Source organism: Patella vulgata, chromosome 9 (genome assembly GCF_932274485.2).
Source record: "Patella vulgata chromosome 9, xgPatVulg1.2, whole genome shotgun sequence".
Classification (NCBI taxonomy): Eukaryota; Metazoa; Mollusca; class Gastropoda; family Patellidae; genus Patella; species Patella vulgata.
In genome coordinates, this window is record NC_065887.2 from 24,796,336 (window position 1) to 24,818,951 (window position 22,616).

Here is a 22,616-nt window from a genome sequence, read left to right on the forward strand (position 1 = left end):
GTTGTGTTGAGAAATATTCTTATCTAAGCATTTATATTCAAGAAAATGTATGATTTTATTGTTTGAGACAGACTCCCATAATATATGCATTTACTTTTAGTACATTTCAAATTGTATTTAAAAGAATAACTTATGTATACATCCTGAATAACATACTAATCAGTATTTCTAATTTTGATCATGCTACCATTACTATCAAATTTTGCAATTATATCTTTTAGATTAGAATGTCAGATTGAATCAGAACCACCTTCTGATGTGACATGGTTTGTAAATGGTGTAGAGATTAAACCATCCCCACGCTATGATATCCGTCTAGAAGAAGGAAAGAGTATATTATTTATTATGGATGTGGGACCAGAAGATGTTGGGGAATACACATGTAAAGCTGTGTCAGAACTGGGTGAAGCTATCAGTACCACATCTCTTAAAATACAAGGTAAGTTAATTAGAAATAACCGACAAACATTAATAGTTTATCAAGAATGGTTATTATCTTCGAAAATTTCAAAGTAAAAAAAAAGTTTTATTTGCATATTATATGTAAAATAGATTTATAAACAGGGCAATATGAGGCTTGTCTTGTGAGAATGTACTTTCACAATGTTGCATTGTCTGATGTGTTATATTCATGTAAGGTGTACATTTGGGGATTTTTTTTTGTAGACCCAACCGCCATGGAACACTATATTCCTGGCATGCAAATGGCACCTGCTGGAATTGAAGAATCACCAATGGCACAACTAGTAACTCCTCCAGAATTTGTAGAACCTCTTCATTCTACCTCTGCTACAGATGGACAAGAAATAAGGTTGTCCTGTAAGGTAACTGGTCAGCCCCCACCTCAAATCTCTTGGTTCCATAATGGAGAGAATATTGATGATGATGAAGAATATGTCATCTCCTATGAGCCAGATACTGGAGAAATTAGCTTGATCATTGTTGAAGTTTTCCCAGATGACAAGGGTCAGTATGTATGTATTGCACAAAACCCTGCTGGAGAGGCTACAACCACTGCTAATCTAACAGTCATTGAATCACCAGAAGATTCTATGGATGTAGAGGTTCCCGGAGAAAGTAAAGAAGTTGAATTTGTTATGCAACTACCTGAATCTGAAGAGGCGCCAATGGAAGTGACCCAAACAGAAGTAGAAATTACTGAACCGAAAATTGCTTCCTCCGAGGTTGCAGAGGAACAGGTAATTCCAGACTTTATTAACAGGCCAAAAATGGAGCCCCTATTTCATGAAGATCCTTATGGTGATTCCCCAGTTTCATCAGAGATTTATGTGACTCCCGAAGAAGGTGAGGAAGATGTTTATCATACTCCAGATGAGGGTGAAAAACCATCTGAAGTTCTTGAAGAAATACTACAACCACTGATTGCTCATAAGAAAATAGAGATAAAGGCTATGGCTCTTGAACCTGAAACACCAGTCAAAACCGAAACAGAAGAAGTAACTTTCCAGATAAAATTTGAAGAAGAACCTCAATTACAAGAGTCCGAACCTCAGGTAGCAGACTCTGTATTGAGTGAAACCATTGTGATTAAGCCTCCAGAGGAAGAACAACCTGAAGAACCTGTTGAGGTAATAATGGAAATAGTAGAAGAACAGCCACAAATGTTGACTGTGGAGACACCAGATGAGGTACCAGCAGAATTTGTAGAAATGCTTCAACCCCAGGTAGTGGAGGATGGACAACCTGTCAAATTTACCTGCAAAGTGATAGGAATGCCTATTCCCTCAGTAACATGGTACAAGAATACAATTGAAATTGAACCAAATCCAGACTTCCATCCTGCTTATGACACAAACACAGGAATCTGTACCCTTGATATCAGTGAAGTTTTCCTGGATGATAGTGGGGAATATATATGCAGAGCTGTTAATCCTTTTGGAGAGTCAACATCATCTGCCACACTTATTGTCAGAGGTAAGATTATGCTCATTGGTATTTTGTTCATTCAATTTTAGAGCAATACTATTTTTCTTTTACTAATTTCTATGCACTAATTGCAGTCTTTCTTTACCACTCTGTCTGAAAATGTTTGTTTTTCTATATAAAGTATTGTTTTTCTCTTTTAGAACCAACTACTACTACCACAACTGAAACAATCATAACACGAGAAACTGCAAGATCAGAGATTCACACTACTTCGGCTGTAACCATGATGGAAGGAGAAGATACACCAGATGTTGTTTTAGTAGAAGAACATCACATGAGTTCTATACAGATGTCTCCTAATTTCACCAAACCTCTTCTTCCAACAGTTGAAGCTCCAGAAGGTGGAACTGTCAAGTAAGTTTGCTAACCTAGGTCCAATATGATAAGCTGTGTGTGTTTGTATAAAATTAAATAGATTAAAGATTTCATATGTATTCTTTGATACAAGTGGCTATATCATTTTAACAATATCTAAAAGTTTCAACTAAAATATTCAGGGGTCCAGAAATTACCACCAAAATTGCAGAATATCATTATGTAATCGGATAAGGTATTTGCTATATTGCATACTGTAATGTGATGTTAAATATGGCTATCACAGTAAAACAAGCCTATATAAATAGCTATCCAGACCCCTTAGCTTGAGGCATTTCGCGCAAATATACACAGGTTTTTTTTTAAAAGAACAATATATAAGGGATGCATGTTCTTTAATGAATTTTGAAGTTTGGAGAAAAAGAAATGAAAATATATAAATAGTTATCTAAATCCCATAGCCAGAGGCACTTTACGCAAATATACCCAGGGCCTGATTCCTAGAAAATTCTTAAGCACCTTATTTTGTGTTTCCAGAAAATTCTTAAGAACATTCTTGTGCCTAGATTGTAAGTCGAATTCAGGGTAAGCACAAGCACATTCTTATGTGTTCCAAGAAAATACATAAGCACAACTTTGTTCTTAAACATTGTCAATCTAAGCACAAGTCCCAAGCAAGGTATACGGCTTGCTTACCAACCCCTAAGTCTGTTTCTTCTTCAGACAAGATAGCTGACCGTAGAGATAATCGACAGCATTTCCAACATTTTTTTATACCAAAGAGACAATTAAAAGACAAGAAAATCCTTTAGAAACATAGTCTGTATAGAAAATACATAATAATGCATTTAAATCTAGAGACAGTATTTTATAAAGTTTCTTACGTAAGAAAAAGTGAAGCATGACTTTTTGCTAACTTTAAGAATTTTCTAGGAATCGGGACCTGGTGTGTTTTTGGTTTTTTTCAAAACAATATTTAAGGGACGTCTTGTTCTTTGATAAATTTTGAAGTTCAAAGAAATAGAAATTTATTAGAGTGGGTTTTAAAATTGGCATTTGTAAAACTAAATGATCATTTTAATTATGGGTTCATCAATTTTAGGTTGGAAATTGAACTAACGGGTCAACCAGAACCAGAAGTCAAATGGTTTGTCAATGAATTGGAAATTCATCCAAGTAATAAGATGAAGTTGGAAAAACATCAAAATAATCATGTTTTAGTGATAGTTGATGTAACACCTGAAGATGCTGGGGAGTATATCTGTGAGGCTCAAAATATTATGGGTGTAACCAGATGTAAAACAACACTTACAGTTAATCGTAAGTTAACTATATGTCTAAATTAAGAAAACATCCAACACATGGTGCTTGTTGACTTGCAGAAATATTTTCTACTAATTTTATACCATGTGTTTATATTATATACATATATATGTAATAATTGTACAATCTGTTGTGAAATAGATTTTTATTTTTGGATAAAGCATTTATTGGTTGTCATTGCTATTTTATAGCCATACATAGGACAGAAGTTGTCATTGAAGCTGAGCCTAGATTAGAAGATGAAGGCATTCAGCCAACTTTTGAGCCAAAGAAAGAAACAGCCACTCCTAAAGAGCAGCCAGAGACTGATGCTCCTGCTGATCAAGCTCCTGAAGAAGGACCCGAAACAAGTGCACCAGAATTCATTGAAATTCTTCAGCCAACAACAGCTAAAGATGGCGAAAGAGTTGTCTTCAGAGTCACATTCCGTGGTTATCCTAGTCCACAAATAACCTGGTTACATGATGGAGAACAATGTTTACCTTCAAGTGATTTCCAGATTTATACTGATGATGTAAGTTTAAATTTTTATAACACTAAATTGAAGTCCCCAAAATATTTAAAGTATAAATGTTCCATCAAGAAAGTGAGGTTGTACCTACAAAATGTCATTATGGTAAATATTTTGCAACAAAAATTGTGTGAGAGAGAGAGAGAGAAATGGGGTTTAACGTCCACTCGACACAAACTAGGTCATTTCGGGACTAACATATGGTTTAATTTTATTTCAATAATTCGCTTGTGCGTAGGGGTCTTTAGCAGTGGGAGGAAACCGGAGAAAACCCACGAGGTTGGACAGGCGACCCTACTCCTTGTCACGTACAACCGGGGATTCGAAACCACGCCAGTCGACTCAATGACAGACTTTATGATACAGCACGCGCACGCTAACCATTCAGCCATCCAACCCCCCATCCAACAAAAATTGAATACCTGCAGTAGTGACATTATAGGGCTGTACAAATGAATTAATCACAGTTTGTCTGATTTTTTAAAAATAATTTGATTACCATTAAAAGTACTACGATTATTGTATTTTAATGAAGGATAGTTAAGTTTGATTTTATAGTTATTCTAATTTACATACCAACCCTTTCCCAAAGACCTAACCTTCACATGGGACGTTGCCGAATTGTTTAATTTTGAGACGTTTCGCTTATTGGTGTATAGGCAACTGAAAAATGCAAGTCTATTTCCAATATGATGGAGACTGATATGACAACATTTATGAATGGCTTGAACCAAGCTACTGCTTGTGAATGCTTGTGCATGCTTGTTTCATTGCCTAGAAGCACACCTTTTTAGTTTGCTATTTTAAGACAATGTTGATTTTTGTTATTTTTCAGGAACGTGGTGAAAGTGTTTTGATTATTGTGGAAGTTTTCCCCGATGATGAGGGAGAATATTCTTGCGTAGCTGTAAATGAATATGGTGAAAGCATGACATCATGTCAGCTAACGGTTGAAAGTAAGTAAAAATGTATTATTTTCGAATGCTTGCAATATCTCTGATCTTTCTAAAATGAAATTGAGGTCATATAAATTGTAATTCATAAGTAAATACTGGTTGTTCATATTGTCAGTTATGGAATTTTACGGGAGACAACACATGTTGGGCTGTCAAGCATATTACCGGAATTAGAAGTTTCATGTCAAATTCAGCCAATCATGAGGTCAATTTATGAAACGGAAGTAAGAGAGTTCTCCCTTTTATGAAAGTAAAAATGACCATTTTCCGTGAGAAATTTCCTCACGTGCATGAGATTGAGGGAAAGTTTGTTAATCTGTGAGTCTTATGAAAAAAACAGGCTAGTTTTTTTGGAATTACATTATCATCTGGGGGTCACAGTGGCTAAGTGGGTAAGACGCTGGCTCGCTAGCCTGGAGGTTGGGAGTTCAATCCCTGCATTAACCAAGAATGTTCATCCAGTGGTTTCCCCTTGTCAGTGATGCAGAACGGAGGGCATGACAAGGACAGCTGTCTAGTCATTTGGATGGTATGAAAAACCAAGGTCCCGTGTACACATTGGCATGCACGTTAAAGATCCCTTGACTGTTGGAATTCGATATAAGAGCAGGACATAGTGCTGCTGTCCGGGCAAAATTTCATTCATAGCACACTGTATGGCATATGCCCGCCTTCATTAGCCATCTTAAAACACTTACAGAAAAAGGTTATAGATTGTAAATGCAATCTTTCTTTCAATAATTGCTGAAATAATAGTGAATACCAAAGATTAGTAATATTAATCATTTATAATATTTCTTTTCTCTGTGTAAATACTCATCAATGAAAATGAATACAGCAATTTATAAAACTGATTTATATTCTGATATTTTATTGAATTATATTTTTTATATTCTACAGCTTATGATGAAGAAATATCTTCAGATGAGGTTCACAAAGAAACTATAGAGATTGACCATAAACCAAGTGATGATGAAACTATGGTAAAAGAAGTTGTACAAATTCAGTCACCACAAGAAACACAGATGCAGGAAATTCAGTTCCAAGTTGGTGGACCGCAAGTAGCTCCTACAGATGTCACAACTATAGTTCAGGAGGCAACTGTTCTTACTAGATTAACAAGCCAAGTGGATGAAGAGCCTTTGGTGATGGAAGGTGAGGGAGTTCATAAAACCACTGTTGTAATGCAGAAACAAGAAGATATAGCGCCTGTTGAACTACAGGTTCAGCTACCCATTGAGCCATCAAAGGAAGAGCTTATTTCTCACATGTCTGAATCAACAACTACTGTAACTAACGAAATGGTATCAACACCATTTGTTGATGAACCTAATGAGCATCACACAGAAACCATCACTATCGTCAGTGAATCTGAAACCGAACCAGAAGAAATAATATTCAAACTGACGCCATCAGATACTGTTGAGACAAAGTCTGTGACCGAAGCCACAAGAAGAGCTTCATTCCAAAAGATTGAAGTCAGTGTTCAAGAAACTATCATTCAAGGTGATCGACAGAGTCAGGAAATTGTCATACCAACACGTAAGGTGAGCATAAGTGAAAAAGAAGTTGAAATTTTAGATACACCACAAGTTGAGTCTCCAAAAGCAGAGTCTGAACAGGTAGTTGAGACAAGGGCAACTATTTCTAAGCAAGCAATACCGTTGGAACCCAAACTTGTTGAGAAAACTGAAGTAGAAATGACATTGAAACCAAGCGAGGAAACTGTGGATGTTCAAACCTCAGCACCAGAAGATGTTAAAATCGTCTCTGAAAGAGAAACTGTTGTTCCTGTAAAGGATGAAATTCAAGAAGTACAAATGGAAATTCACATTCCAGAAACAACAACTGAAGAAATGGTATTAATACAGCAAGATGTTGAACCTAAACAAGAAACAACAGAAGTTGAAGAGATTGTATCTCAGGTTGATTTAAGCACAGAGACAATGAAGGAACAAGTTGAATTTCAAATTCCTGACACAAGTGAAGAAGCACAATTTACAATTCAAATAAAGCCTGAAGACATAATCACATCAGAGACAGAAATACCAATGTCTGTTGATGAAGTAAACAAACCGGTGGAAACTGAAATCGTTACAGTCCTACCAGAAGAACAACATAAGGAAGAAATTTCTTTTGAAATTACAAGCAAAGCAGAACCTGTACCTTTGGAGGAAATGACATTTACTTTCCAAACCGATACTGTTCAACAAGAACCAGTTTCTGAAGTAATTGATGAAACTGTTGTTCCTGAAGAACAACACCGAGAGCAAATCTCTTTTGAAATCACTGGTAAAGATCAAACAGAGCCCACAGAAGAAGATTCAATAACCTTTCAAACAGCATCAGTGGACCAGGAACCAGTATCAGAAATGGTTGTTGATACTACCTCAACTGAAGAATTTGTCTTAGTTCAGTCAAGCCCTGAATCTGAAATTATTGATAAACCAACAGAGGAACAACATAGAGAGGAAATTTCTTTTGAAATCACTGGAAAACCAGAGACTGAACAAATGGAAGAAATGACACTTACATTCCAAACAGATTTTGTGGATCAGGCACCAGTTTCAGAAATAGTTGACAAGACTGATATGACAGAAGGATTTGTCTTGGTACAATCAACTCCAGAATCTGAAATAATAGAACAAGCAACAGAGGAACAACACAAAGAAGAAATATCATTTGAAATAACAGAAAAGCAGAAGCCAGAACAAATGGAAGAAGTCTCTTTAACTTTCCAAACCTCTGCAGTTGACCAAGAACCTGTTACAGAAAAGGTAGATGATTCTATGTTGACTGAAGAATTTGTATTAGTACAGTCGACTTCTGATGCAGAAGTTATTGACCAGCCTATGGAGGAAACACACAAAGAGGAGATTTCTTTTGAAATCACTGGAAAACCAGAATCTGAACAAATGGAAGAAATGACATTCACTTTCCAAACTGACATGGTTGATGAAACAAATGTTTCTGAAAATGTTGATGATACAGAATTGACTGAAGGATTTGTATTAGTCCAGTCAACCCCAGAAACTGAGATCATTGAAAAAGCATCTGAAGAACAACATATAGAAGAAATTTCATTTGAAATAACTGGTCAACCACAATCTGAGAAAGCAGAGGAGGTAGAAATAACTTTCCAAACTAGTCCAGTTGAACAAGAGACAGTGATGGAAAAAACAGAAGAGACAAGTGAGGTTCCAGAAGAAGTGGTGCAGCTTGAAGATGTTGTGGAACTTGGTCAAGCACCAGAATTTACTTGGGGCCTAATGTCATTGAAAGTTATGGATGGAGAAGAAGTGAAATTTCGATGTGAAGTCATCGGTAATCCTATGCCACAAATTTCTTGGTATCATGATGACAAGCCAATTGCTGAAAATCAAGATTTCAAGATATCTTATGACATGGAATCGGGTCAGTGTACTTTGTTGATTGTGGAAGTATTTCCACAAGATGCTGGAGAGTATAAATGTATTGCCATAAATCAACTTGGTCAAGCAGAAACAAAAGCATTATTGGAAATAGAATGTAAGTACATATAGAATGTTGATATGCAGACATTCATATTAAAGTTAAAAGAAATTCAGCTATCAATTGAAATCTGATTTGAAAACTTATAAAAATAGAAACTAGTGTTTATGCTCCATGAGCATGTTTGTGCATTAGGATCTTTATTAATGGACATATTATTATCAAATTTAATTGAATCCAGATCTGTCACATTATTTATAGTTAAGTACATCTACAACCACATTCTACTACATTCCTCATGTTTCTGCATTAATCCTAAATCAGACGTAGACCTAATATAAGCTAAACCAAACAAATCATGTTACAGTGTTTTCTAGTTTTCCCATTATTTTTGTAGATGTGCATTTTGGGATTTGTTTTTCTAATAAGTTGACAAATGATCCGAAAATGGACTTGTAAACTGTGGTTGTACTATAAGATTATATATATTAATTATTGCTGTGCAATGGCAGCAATTTCATTATGACTGTATTTCCTTTTTTCAGCATATGAATACATACCAGATACAGAAGAAGCATCTGATTCTATGTTGTCATCGTTACCTACGTCACCAAGACCAACACCAGCTGACTCGGATACAGAAATCACTCTCCATACCCAACAATTTGTTGAAGAAATGCATCGACTTCAAGAACAAATATCAACAGAACTTATTGAGGCTAGTGAATTACTTGAAGAGACCAAAGATCAGATAGATGAAACAGAAATACTGGAAGATGAAACAGAAATACTGGAAGAAGAACATTCAGAGGAGCCCATTTTGTCAGAAGTTCTGTTAGATGTTGCTCAACCTGATTCTAAACAATCTGAAGAATTTAAAACAGAAACAAGTGTAGAAACAACAGTTACAACTGAAGTTGGTACTCTTGAAGAGCAGTCTTCAGAAGAACCAGTCACATCTGAAATGCAGATTGATATTGTTCAACCTGAAACTAAACAGCCAGAAGAATTTAAGACAGAAACCACAGTTGAAACAGTTATAACAACTGAAATTGAAACGCTTGAAGGACAGGCTTTAGAAGAGCTTGTAACATCAGAAATCCAGATAGATGTTGCTCAACCTGAAGCTAAACAGCCGGAAGAATTCCAGACAGAAACCACAGTGGAAACTGCTCTTACTACTGAAATTGAAGCTTTTGAAGAACAACCTATAGAAGAACCTATAACATCTGAAATTCAAACTGATGTTGTTCAAACAGAGGTTAAACAACCAGAGGAATTCAAGACTGAAACTGAAGTAGAAACAATTGTTACAGCTGAAATTGAAGCTTTTGATGAACAGGTTTCAGAGGAACCAATAACCTCTCAAATTCAGATAGATGTTGCCCAGTCAGAAGCAAAACATCCAGAGGAATTTAAAACAGAACTCTCAATGGAAACTGTTGGTACCACAGAAACTGAAGTTCTTGAAGAACAGCGTTCCGAAAAAACTGTAGCATCGGAAATTCAGATTGATATTGCACAACATGAAGCTGAACAACCTGGAGAGTTCAAAGCAGAAACTATGGAAGAAACTGTTTTTACTACTGAAATTGAAGCTCTTGAAGAACAGCCTCTTGAAGAACCCGTAACATCTAAAACTGAAATTGATGTAGCCCTATCAGATGCTCAACAACCAGCAGAATTTAAAACTGAAACCACAATAGAACCTGATGTTACAGCACAAACTGAAATTATTGAAGAGAAACCCTCAGAGGAACCTATTACATCGGAAATTAAGTTAGATGTTGTACAACCCGGCACAAAACAACCAGAAGAATTTAAGATAGAATTGCTAGAAGATGCACTTGAAACACAAGAGGTAGAATCTGAAAAACCAATTGCCTTGGCTACAGCAGGTATACAAGAAATAGAAACCTTTGCAACTGAATTTGTAAAGAATATCCTGAAGGAGGTGAAAGAAGCTGAAGATTTACCTGAAGAAGAAGCTCAGGCACCCAACTTCATTGTTTTACTCCGGGATGTGACAGTCAATGAATCATCAGTTCTTAAACTTGAGGTTGAAGTGACAGGATTCCCTATACCAGATATAACCTGGAACTTTGAAGATGAAGAAATTATAGCTGAAGATGACATTGAAATTATACACCAGAAATACAAGTCAACTTTGATAATTAACAAAGTCTTACCTGAGGATGAAGGTGAATATAGAGTTGAAGCTACAAACAAAGTTGGACAGTGCTCATCCATTGCTTATATAACTGTTACAGGTATATTAATATTTACATTCATTAGTACTGTTCAGTTTATAAACCATTAAAAACTACACAAGAAACTTTTGATCTAAAGGTAGCTGCATCAAGCTAACATTTTCTAATACAGCTCTGTACTATATTGTTTGTAAAAAAATGAACAGCAATTTTATACACTCACATAAATGAAATCAGGTTTTAATGTCCTACTTTTGTGAATCAACTGGGATACCGAAGAATGGTATTAGCAACTGAACACTTATTATGGCACTTTGTTTTCAAACACAAATTTTGTGTCTTTTACTAAGAAAACAGAAAGTGTCTTATAATTGTATAATTTTATTTACATAGTGAGGTCCTAGACTTGATCCTAGTGTTGACCAAGAACATGCCTCATGATTTTACGGCATGGTTTCCCCTGGTTAGTGGTGTAGAATGAAGGGCCTAGCTATATAATAAAGAACAGTATCTAGTTGGCCCAACTTTGTTAGCCCATATGGAGTAGAAAAATGGGGCTTTAAAACCCGATTTCATTTCATTTATACAGTGAGAATTTTAAATTTTCAGTGAACTATTGTGCCACATGTTTTTCTACCACCCAATACATGCAAATATAAGTTTAAAGAAGTTATATGACAAAAGTAGAATGAGAATTGTTGAGCTATATAAACTCATCAAGCAAATAAGAAGGGATATCAAAAAGAGAAATCATACAATTTTTACTGCATACAGATATTACAAGAATGACCACCTTGTCTTGCTTCATGAAAATATTATTTAGACATCTGATGTACATGACAGTACGGTATATAAAAATGTTAATGCTTGATAACTTATCTTATTCACTCTTGTCTAATTTTAGGTGGTGATCAAACTGAAGAAGAGGAAGACAAAACTTTCCGTGAAGAAATAACTATTGAAAGAGAAACTGATAAAATATCTGTTGATGTAGAAACAAAGGAGACAGTCACTTATAAGGAGACCTTGCAAGTGGAACAAGAAAGGACAGAGTTACCAAAACAGGAAGATGAAACTTTCAAGGAATTCATACAGATATCTCCATCTAGATCTGAAACAGAAATCAAAGTACAGCTTGAAGAGAAGACTGAAGACAAAAGTGTAGTGAAGCGTACTATTGAAATGGAAAAAATAGAATTTGAATCTACTGCTCCCGAGTTAGAAATAGTTGTGTATGAAAGACCAACAATCACCTGCAAGAGCACCAAATTAGAACGTGTTGAGGAAACTATCCCTTTTGAACAGAAGGTTGAAGCCGAAGTTCAGTCTGAAAGGACTGAAGAAAAAACAGTCATGGTTCGAGAAACTTTTCAAGCAAAAATGACAACTGAAGAACAGATTGAAGTGGAGCAATCAAAAGAAACAATTGACATTGAAATCAAAGCACCAGAGATTGAGACCATAGAAGAAATTAAGGAAACAATCGCGGTCCAAGCTGATGTTATATCAGAAGTTGAAACCAAGGAGGAAACTATTGAAGCAGAAAAACCATCAGATGGTGTTGATGTTGAAATTAAAGCACCAATTGAAGAGACTATTGAGGAAATAAGAGAAACAATAGACATACAATCTAATATTGTCTCAGAAGTTGAACCTAAGGAAGAATTAATTATTGTAGAAACACCCACAGAAGGAGTTGATGTAGAAATTGAGGCACCAACTGAAGAAACTGTTGAAGAAATGAGAGAAACAATTGAAATACAAGCTAATGTTCTTTCTGAAGTCGATGCTAAAGAAGAGATTGTGAGCGAAGAAAAACCATCAGAGGGTGCCGATGTTGAAATTAAAGCCCCAACAGAGGAAACCATTGAGGAAATCAAGGAAACTATTCAATTACAAAGTGATGTTGTAAGTAAAGTTCAAGCAAAAGAGGAGACAGTTGAAGAAGAAAAGCCCACCAAGGGTGCTGATGTTGAAATAGAAGTACCTACTGAAGATATCATTGAAGAAATTAAGGAAACCATTACAGTACAATCTGATGTTGTTTCTGAAGTAGAAGCTAACGAAGAGCTTGTCGAAGAAGAAAAACCATCTGAAGGTGTTGATCTTAAAATAGAAGCCCCTGGTGAAGAAACAACTGAGGAAATTAGAGAAACCATTGCAGTTCAAGCTGATGTTGTTTCTAAAGTTGAAGCCAAAGAAGAGACTGTAGAAGAAGAGAAACCATCTGAAGGTGTTGATATTGAAATAGAAGCTCCTGCTGAAGAGACTGTTAATGAAATTAGGGAAACCATAGCAATACAAGCTGATGTTGTCTCTGAGGTACAAGCCAAAGAAGAAGTTGTTGAAGAAGACAAGCCATCTGAGGGAGTTGATCTTGAAATAGAAATGCCTACCGAAGACACCATTGACGGCATTAAGGATACAGTTGAAATACAAGCTGATATTGTGTCTGAAGTAGAAGCCAAAGAAGAGATTGTTGAGGAGGAAAAACCATCAGAGGCTGTTGATCTTAAAATAGAGGCACCAACTGAAGAAATTATTGGGGAGATAAAGGAAACGATTGCAATACAAGCTGATGTTGTTTCTGAAGTAGAAGCCAAAGAAGAGGTTGTTGAAGAAGAAAAACCATCTGAGAGTGTTGATCTTGTCATAGAAGCTCCTGCTGAAGAGACCATTGATGAAATTAAAGAAATCATTGCAGTACAACCTGATGTTGTTTCTGAAGTAAAAGCCAAAGAAGAAATTATTGAAGAAGAAAAGCCATCCGAGAGTGTTGATCTTGAAATAGAAATGCCTACCGAAGACACCATTGACAGCATTAAGGATACAGTTGAAGTACAAGCTGATATTGTGTCTGAAGTAGAAGCCAAAGAAGAGGTTGTTGAGGAGGAAAAACCATCAGAGGCTGTTGATCTTGAAATAGAGGCACCCACTGAACAAACTATTGGAGAGATTAAGGAAACAATTGCAGTACATGCTGATGTTGTCTCAAAAGTTGAATCCAAGGAGGAGCTTGTGGAAGAAGATAAACCAGCTGAAGGTGAGGATCTTGAAGTAGAGACACCGACCGAAGAAACCATTGAAGAAATTAAGGAAGCTATTGTAGTACAAGCTGATGTTGTTTCTGAAGTAGAAGCCAAAGAAGAGGTTGTTGAGGAGGAAAAACCATCAGAAACTGTTGATCTTGAAATAGAAGCACCAACAGAAGAAACAATTGGAGAAATTAAAGAAACAATTACAGTAGAAGCTGATGTTGTTGCTAAAGTTGAATCCAAGGAAGAGCTTGTTGAGGAAGATAAACCATCTGATGATGCTGATATTGAAATAGAGGCACCAACTGAAGAAACCGTTGAGGAAATTAAGGAAACAATTGCGGTACAACCTAATGTTGTTTCTGAAGTAGAAGCCAAAGAAGAGGTTGTTGAAGAAGAAAAGCCATCTGAAAGTGTTGATCTTGTCATAGAAGCTCCTGCTGAAGAAACCATTGATGAAATTAAAGAAACCATTGCAGTACAGCCGGATGTCGTTTCTGAAGTTAAAGCCAAAGAAGAAGTTGTTGAAGAAGAAACACCATCTGATGGTGTTGATCTTGAAATAGAAATGCCTACCGAAGACACCATTGACGGCATTAAGGATACAGTTGAAATACAAGCTAATATTGTGTCTGAAGTAGAAGCCAAAGAAGAGGTTGTTGAGGAGGAAAAACCATCAGAGGCTGTTGATTTTGAAATAGAGGCACCAACTGAAGAAACTATTGGGGAGATTAAGGAAACAATTGCAATACAACCTGATGTTGTTTCTGAAGTAGAAGCCAAAGAAGAGGTTGTTGAAGAAGAAAAGCCATCTGGGATTTTTGATCTTGTCATAGAAGCTCCTGCTGAAGAGACCACTGATGAAATTAAAGAAACCCTTGCAGTACAACCTGATGTTGTTTCTGAAGTAAAAGCCAAAGAAGAAGTTGTTGAAGAAGAAAAGCCATCTGAGGGTGTTGATCTTGAAATAGAAATGCCTACCGAAGATACTATTGACGGCATTAAGGATACAGTTGAAGTACAAGCTGATATTGTGTCTGAAGTAGAAGCCAAAGAAGAGATTGTTGAGGAGGAAAAACCTTCAGAGGCTGTTGATCTTGAAATAGAAGAACCAACTGAAGAAACTATTGGGGAGATTAAGGAAACAATTGCAGTACAAGCTGATGTTGTCTCAAAAGTTGAATCCAAGGAGGAGCTTGTGGAAGAAGATAAACCAGCTGAAGGTGAAGATCTGGAAGTAGAGACACCGACTGAAGAAATCATTGAAGATATTAAGGAAACAATTGTAGTACAATCTGATGTTGTTTCTGAAGTAGAAGCCAAAGAAGAGGTTGTTGAAGAAGAAAAACCTTCTGAGGGTGCGGATCTTGAAATAGAAACACCAACTGAAGAAACCATTGAGGAAATTAAGGAAACCATTGCAGTACAGGCTGATGTTGTTTCTGAAGTAGAATCCAAAGAAGAGGCTGTTGAGGATGAAATGCCATCTGAAGGTGTTGATATTGAAATAGAAACACCAACAGAAGAAACTATTGAGGAAATTAAGGAAACCATTGCAGTACAAGCTGATGTGGTTTCTGAAGTAGAAGCCAAAGAAGAGGTTGTTGAGGAAGAAAAACCATCTGAAGGTATTGATCTTGAAATAGAAGCCCCTGCAGAAGAAATCATTGAAGAAATAAAGGAAACAATTGCAGTAAAAGAAAATGTTGTGTCTGAAGTAAAAGCCAAAGAAGAGGTTGTTGAAGAAGAGAAACCATCTGAAGGTGTTGATCTTCAAATAGAGGCACCATCAGAAGAAACCATTGAAGAAATTAAGGAAACCATTGTATTACAGGCTGATGTTGTTTCTGAAGTAGAAGCCAAAGAAGAGATTGTTGAGGAAGAGAAACCATCTGAAGGTGTGGATCTTGAAATCAAAGCTCCTGCAGAAGAAACCATTGAAGAAATAAAGGAAACGATTGCAGTAAAAGCTGATGTTGTTTCTGAAGTAGAAATCAAAGAAGAAGTTATTGAGGAAGAAAAACCTTCAGAGGGTGTTGATGTGGAAGTCGAAGCACCAATTGAAGAAACTATTGAAGAAATTAAAGAAACCATTGAAGTACAGGCTGATGTTGTATCAAAAATAGAATTCAAAGAAGAAATCATTGAGGAAGAAAAACCATCAGAAGGTGTGGATGTTGAAGTTGAAGCACCAGCTGAGGAAACTATTCAAGAAATTAAGGAAACTATTACAGTGGAAAGTGGAGTTGTTTCTGAAGTTAAGGCTAAAGAAGAAACAGTTGAGGAAGAGAAACCATCAGAGGGTGTTGATGTTGAAGTCAAAGCACCAACAGAAGAAACAATTGAGGAAATCAAAGAAACTATTACTGTACAAACAGATGTAGCTACTAAAGTTAAATCTAAAGAAGAATTTATTGAAGATGAAAAGCCATCAGAAAGTGCTGATTCAGAAATTGTAGTACTCACAGAATTGTCTGAAAAAGTGTCTGCTTTAGAAGAAAGCACTGTAACACAGTTAGAAATAAAAGAGGAATCATCAGTTTTGTCAATTTCATCAGAGGCAGAATTTGAAATACCAAAAGAGGAATCTATTCCCGTACAAGTAAAAGAGGAATCTCCTGTTACTGAAGGTAAAAAGCCAGAATTTATTTCAACTTACAAGAACATTACTGTGGCAGAAGGAGAAACTCTACACTTGGAAGTTACATTTGTTGGCTTCCCAGCGCCCATGGTTACATGGATCTTGGATGATCAACCAATCAAGACTTCAACTGATTTCCATATCAGTATTGATGATGGCTTCAGTCGCCTTGTTGTTCCTGAAGTGATTGCTGATGATGAAGGAGAATATATGGTAATCCTAGAAAATGAACATGGCAAAGTTACAACAGCGGCATATATCACAGTTAAACGTAAGTTAACTGCATCACATAGTATGCATATATGAAAAATGTAACATTATATACTTAGCGCATTTTTACATAAAATCGCATTTAACATTTACCTGAATGTGAGCAACTAATTTAAAGCTTACAAAATTATATTGATAAAGCTCTAACTCAGTATCATAAATATGATGAATTATTGGTACATTCCAATCATCCAATCAATAGTGATGTTGTTATCTTACCATGAAAATATGGGCTCCTTATATCAAAAATGTAAGACACTACAATGATCTCAAGTGTGATTTGTAATGAGGTGCCTTGGTGAACGAGGCTAAATGTCAGTGCATAAGTGAAATGTCAAACCATACTTCCCATGTAGACTGGACTAAACAGACATGAGTGACTGCCATTCAACTTGAACTGCTATCATATTTAGAGAAACTCAACTGATTAAAAGTTACTATAACAGTTTTAAGAAGTGAATGTAAATCAGTTTACATGTACTCATATTACATGAATATGTGCTTTTAGACAGATTTCCATCCATTTTAAGCTCCAAAGAATGTAGATTTAGCTCCATTAAACATTATTTATTTCCAGCTGAGAAACTTGAAGAAGTAACCCCAGAAATAAGCACTGATATTGACATATCAGAAACTGTGAAGATCAAAGAAGAAAGTGTTGAAGAAACGCAACAGGTAGAAGTTGCTTTTGAGATGAAACAAGAGGAAAGTCCTGCAGAAATTGGTAAGCCTTGATAAAATTCATGTTTGTACATGAAATGATTTATAAAGTATATTCTTTCATCACTGACAGTGATTACAATAGATATTACAACGTAGTAAAGGATTGTTTAATGCATTATTTTTAAGTTGCTTTTCAAATTTTTTAGTTTCGCCTAAGGAGCAGCCAGAAGAAGCCGCTCCTTCAGTCCAAGAAATTGGAGCGCATGAAGCACCCCGTTTCACGCAGACCCTCCAAAAACAACTTGAAGTATTCGAAGGCACGTCAGTTACTGTTGAATGTATTGTAGTTGGTCAACCAACTCCTACCATTAAGTGGTTTAAGGTGAGTACTCATATCCAAACTTCAAATGATTTCCATATCAGCCTTGATGATGGCTGCAGTCGACTTCAAACAAAATATTTTGATGTTGAGAGTTTATATCCAGTTGCAATATGAAATCCTGATAAATGGTCTTTAATTGGTAATGTAAGATTAATAAAATATTAAAAAAATAATTGACTTAGATGATTTGAATATTTCTTAGATAATTAATAAATACATACTTATAAAAGAATATGTGTAAATAAACTTATGTTTAATAACAATTTATTACAGGATGAACTTCAGTTAGATATAACTGAACGATTCGTTACTGAATACCACAAAGATGGCCGCTGTACACTAACTATTCATAGCATCACAGCCGATGAAGAAGCCAAATACATTTGTGAAGCTCAAAATGAAGCTGGCGTTGCCAAAACATGGATTGAAATTTTCGTTGAAAGTAAGCATTTCCAACAACTGTATTTTGCCTTACTTTCATTGTCACACTTCTATAAGTCATTTCATGGTTCTGCGAACTCTCTAGTAAAATGGGCTTCTGTGTAATATTTGTTTCTATGAATTGATTTGTAACAATCGGAACACTTCAATGATCCATTTTAAGCTTGACTTCAATTATAGTGAACATATCTTATTTGTTCTTTTTTAATAACTTTTTTTGAATTACTGGTTAAGCAAGGCATATATACGTGATGTGCACGGGTCATCATAGTTGCCTTAATTCCAAATTTAATAACCATGAAATGATCTATTATCAAGATGTTATCACTTGATTATCCAGTGACTGAACCAGAAATAATATTTTAAACAAAATTAGTTTTTTGTTATGATTTAAGACATATAGGATTACAATTTCAACACAGATGAGATTGATTTTTTTTTTTACTCATTAACTATAATGTATTCCTGAAAAATTTGACAAAATGGGTAGCGATATTCGAATAAATATACTTATTGACATAGAGCAAAAATATTTTTATCTAAGACATCATTTGATTGATTAAAGCAGAATCAACACATAATTTACCGTTGATAAGTTTGAATTATTCCCCTTTATTTTAACACAATGAATTATGTTTACGATTGTCATTGAGTATGACCTGGAATAAAGTTAAATTCTTTCTTGATGATCATAATTTTGCCCTTTCTATACATGGAATGTATCACAAACTTAGATTAGGGTTTTTTTTGGGGGGGGGGGTTAAGATGAATAATTTAAGTTAAGCTAATTGTGTTCAGGGCTATCGAGCATTTGCAGCTTATTATTATTTAATTGTACAGTATTACCACATTCTACATGCCGATTTTAAACGGTTTCTATTTCATCTTGATAGCTGGAAAATCAGCCATTTCTGAAAAGAACTTGAAGATGAGAGATGTAGAATGTGGGCATGTGTACATGTTCGACCCATAATATTTATGTATATTTGTGTAAAATGGCAAGATTTATGTAAATTGAATGCATTGATGTTAGTGAATTTCTTTTCTTTTTTGTTATACCCTTTAGAATATAGAACATTTATATAGTAGAGATATATGATATAGTTGATGATTTTAAACTGTAGCTCCCTTTTTATTTTTCACCCCTTTTTGAATGGTAGTTAAATTGAAAATAATTGCAATGTTTTTATTCTGCATATATGATTGCCAATGCCATGGTACATCTAGGGTTTTTTTTTGGAAAATGTTTCATATTAACTACTGGTTTCTACAGTTTCCTTAAAAATTATTATTAAATGGACAAATTGTCAAAATCCAACCAGATTTCACCAATTTCACATGTTTTGGAATATATCCTACCACTGTCTGCAAAACTAAGTACAAGTATGTATTATCATCGAGGAACCTGTATAATGGGTTGTGGTCCCAATATGTAATTTATTTGAAAGATGGAATCCAGTGTCATCTGCCCTTGGCCTAATGACAAATGCAGGTAATGATATGAAGGGGATTGGGTGGGAGTGGGTGTTCTCATACAAATTGTTCATTTAAGATGTTATTTTTTTTTGATATAACTGCGATTAATCAGATTAGAATAGTAATAATAATATAGTACTAGTATCTCACATTTTTAAAATTGAGTTGTACATAGCGATAACCTTTATAATATATGGATAGAATATTTTATGAAATAAACTATAAAAAAATTAATACAATTATTGTCATCATTTGCATGACACTATAAACTTTCTACTCTATAAATTTCTTTACTGTTTTACTTATTTTTCTTTGTTTTTTTTTTTATTATTAAAATCAGATACTAGAAAATCTTAGAAATTAATATATTATAACTGAAGGTTAACATACTAACATTATTTTAAAACTCTTTTGATTAAGAATAGAGATTTCCAAATTACACACAACAAACATTTATTAATTGATCTATAAATGAAAATAAACTTAGTTGAGATTTTGAAATCTGAAATCTAACTGCATAAGAATATCACTATTAGAACTCTCATTTTTCTGTGTGTGCTTTGTTTTATTTTGTTAAAATGATTGATTTTGTTTTTCTGCATGTGCCAGGGTTTTTGAATGCTGAGGAACGGCTTGTGAGACAAGAATTTTATTCAATAGAAGTTGAAGTAGAAATATTTTGGATGGAGCAGACTTCAGAGGTCATCATTGAACCAAAGCAAAGAAAAATTCAGCGCGCTTTGAAATGATTTTCCATTAGTTGTATTCATGTGGTCATCTGAACATTCCAAAGCCTTTCATTTAAACACAAGAAATTTCATTTTGTTCACCACTTTAATGGCTATGAACAAATCGTATTGAAAATGTCATGTTGGTAATTCTTGTATTGAATACTATATATATATAGTGATATACAGAATACCCAGTGACTTTTTCACTTTTTTTTTCGATTCTTTCTCATACACTATGTAACCTTTTTTTTTCAAATCACAAGATTTTACATCTTTTCACTTTTATTCTTTAATTTGATGTTGAACTTTATTTTATTCTTTCTATAGTTTTCTTCAGATTTGATCAATGCACACCATATTTTTGTTGTTTTTTTGTTGCCTTTATTAAACTTGGGTTCACTTTCTTTGGCATGTTAGAATGAGAAAAATTTAAATCTTGCTGTTTTAATGGGCTATGTACAGTAACTGTTTATACAAAAAGATGTTCAACTTAAGTTTAGTATTCTATTCTGAAAATGGACTTTCATGAAACCAATTCATCATTGTCTAATTTTATCCTCACAATTATTGTATTATCTTTTAAATAAAGCCTGAATGTATCAGTCTATCGAAACTGACGTTGAATAAAGTAACAAGGTCTAACTAAGATACTCGTATCACATTTGGCTTAGAGATAATGTGAGGCTATTACCCAACAAACAGAAATTAAATTAATTATGTTAAGGCTAAAAGTATGGATTACTTCTGGTTTGAGAGGATGATGCTACTCATTTTAAGTTATAATACTTTGTTACAATTTGGGCCTGGATAGTTCCAGATCTTTAAGTTGAACAGCTTTCATTTTTAGGAGTATATTTTTTATACATTGTGGTAAGTTGTTTTGCTACTATTTCATTCTAGAACCACAAACAGTTGCCGAGAGTGAACCTGAGCAACTCTGTCTTGAAGTCACACAAGAGATTGTGGAAGAATCTACTCAAGTCCATGAAAAGCCCAGCTCTGAACTTTCAGTTTTGGCATTAGGTTGGGAACCAATAAATATTGAGGATGCTAGTATGCAGGAATTCTTGCTAGCTGTAATAGTGGTTATGTTGTTAATAAGACTGATTTGGTGGTTGTTTGGATTTGGATCATGCTTTTGGTCGTGTTTTGGTTGCACTTCTTCATCTTGATTAAAATAAAAGAACATAAAAATCAATCAACCTAAGGCAGCAAGCTTTAACTTATATAATTTTTTTCATTATAACTTTTTTCATTAAAATGGCAGAGGCCAAAGTGCTAAGGTATGATCTCAAATGTCAGACATCTCATCATATTTTAATCCACAAATCCCAAAACCTAGGCAGCAGTGAAAATAATTGTTTGTCGTTGGCTATCTATGGCAGCTGAACGTTTAAAAAACAATTTTTTTCTTGAATTTCTGAGCATGAGATATACAGAACCATTTGGTAAATTTATGCAATAAGTACAATGTTCATGTTATAGCTAATTCATTTTCAAATTGGAAAGTTTATTGATTTTCTTTACAAAATTTATTTATCTTTTGATAATGTACTGCATGTATTTGTCAAATGGACCATTAACAAAGTTGTAGATTGCAACTAAATTTGATTTGTATGCTATATTTTTTATTCAAATAACAAATATTTTTTTCTGTCATACCCCCTGACTGCAGAAAAAAATTGGTAATTTGAATTTAAAATATATTGACCTTCATTCAGAAGCAGGTGAGCTTTGAAATCATTGATTTATTTAAAGGAGTAGCTTGAATATATTATATAATTATATTTTTGTATAATTTTTTGTGTGACTTCACTTATATGTATTACAGAATTATTGTTATTTATATTATTTAAAGTTTTCAAAAATTATAATAAAATATTTTATCACTGCCATTTTCTTGAGTTAAAATATAAATTTAATAGAAAAGCTAAAGGACACAATTACTATATACATACACACAATGCATGCTGAGAGAGAAGTCAGCTTAGCATGTGCTGTTGTTGTTGTTTACATGTATTTATTTATTTATTTATTTATATCTAGAACCCTTGAAAAAGTGATTTCTTTGCTCACCTGTTTAAATTGATGCTTGCCTTCCTGCATTTTTGTTGGTTGTTTATTATTTCTGATCAAGTTTCTGTTTGTATTTATTTGTGAAAAAAAAAAGATTATGTAATTGTATTTCAATTACTTTATCGATTATATAAGTAAAAAGTTAAATGTCTTTAGTAAGAAACTTGC

The 22,616-nt window shown here is 34.5% G+C and overlaps 1 protein-coding gene across 1 annotated transcript in view; it reads left to right on the forward strand.

Annotated features, from left to right (window-relative positions):
• Positions 1 to 22,616, forward strand: part of LOC126831518 (titin) — a 354,899-nt gene that overhangs the window by 93,211 nt on the left and 239,072 nt on the right. Inside the window, exons 96-108 of the mRNA XM_056103456.1 lie at positions 222 to 439; positions 667 to 1,935; positions 2,088 to 2,301; positions 3,365 to 3,582; positions 3,777 to 4,099; positions 4,932 to 5,052; positions 5,953 to 8,580; positions 9,069 to 10,793; positions 11,638 to 16,680; positions 17,257 to 17,403; positions 17,549 to 17,724; positions 17,998 to 18,166; positions 21,273 to 21,395. Coding sequence (XP_055959431.1) covers positions 222 to 439; positions 667 to 1,935; positions 2,088 to 2,301; positions 3,365 to 3,582; positions 3,777 to 4,099; positions 4,932 to 5,052; positions 5,953 to 8,580; positions 9,069 to 10,793; positions 11,638 to 16,680; positions 17,257 to 17,403; positions 17,549 to 17,724; positions 17,998 to 18,166; positions 21,273 to 21,395 — 12,374 coding nt within the window. The remainder of the gene's footprint in view (positions 1 to 221; positions 440 to 666; positions 1,936 to 2,087; positions 2,302 to 3,364; positions 3,583 to 3,776; positions 4,100 to 4,931; positions 5,053 to 5,952; positions 8,581 to 9,068; positions 10,794 to 11,637; positions 16,681 to 17,256; positions 17,404 to 17,548; positions 17,725 to 17,997; positions 18,167 to 21,272; positions 21,396 to 22,616) is intronic.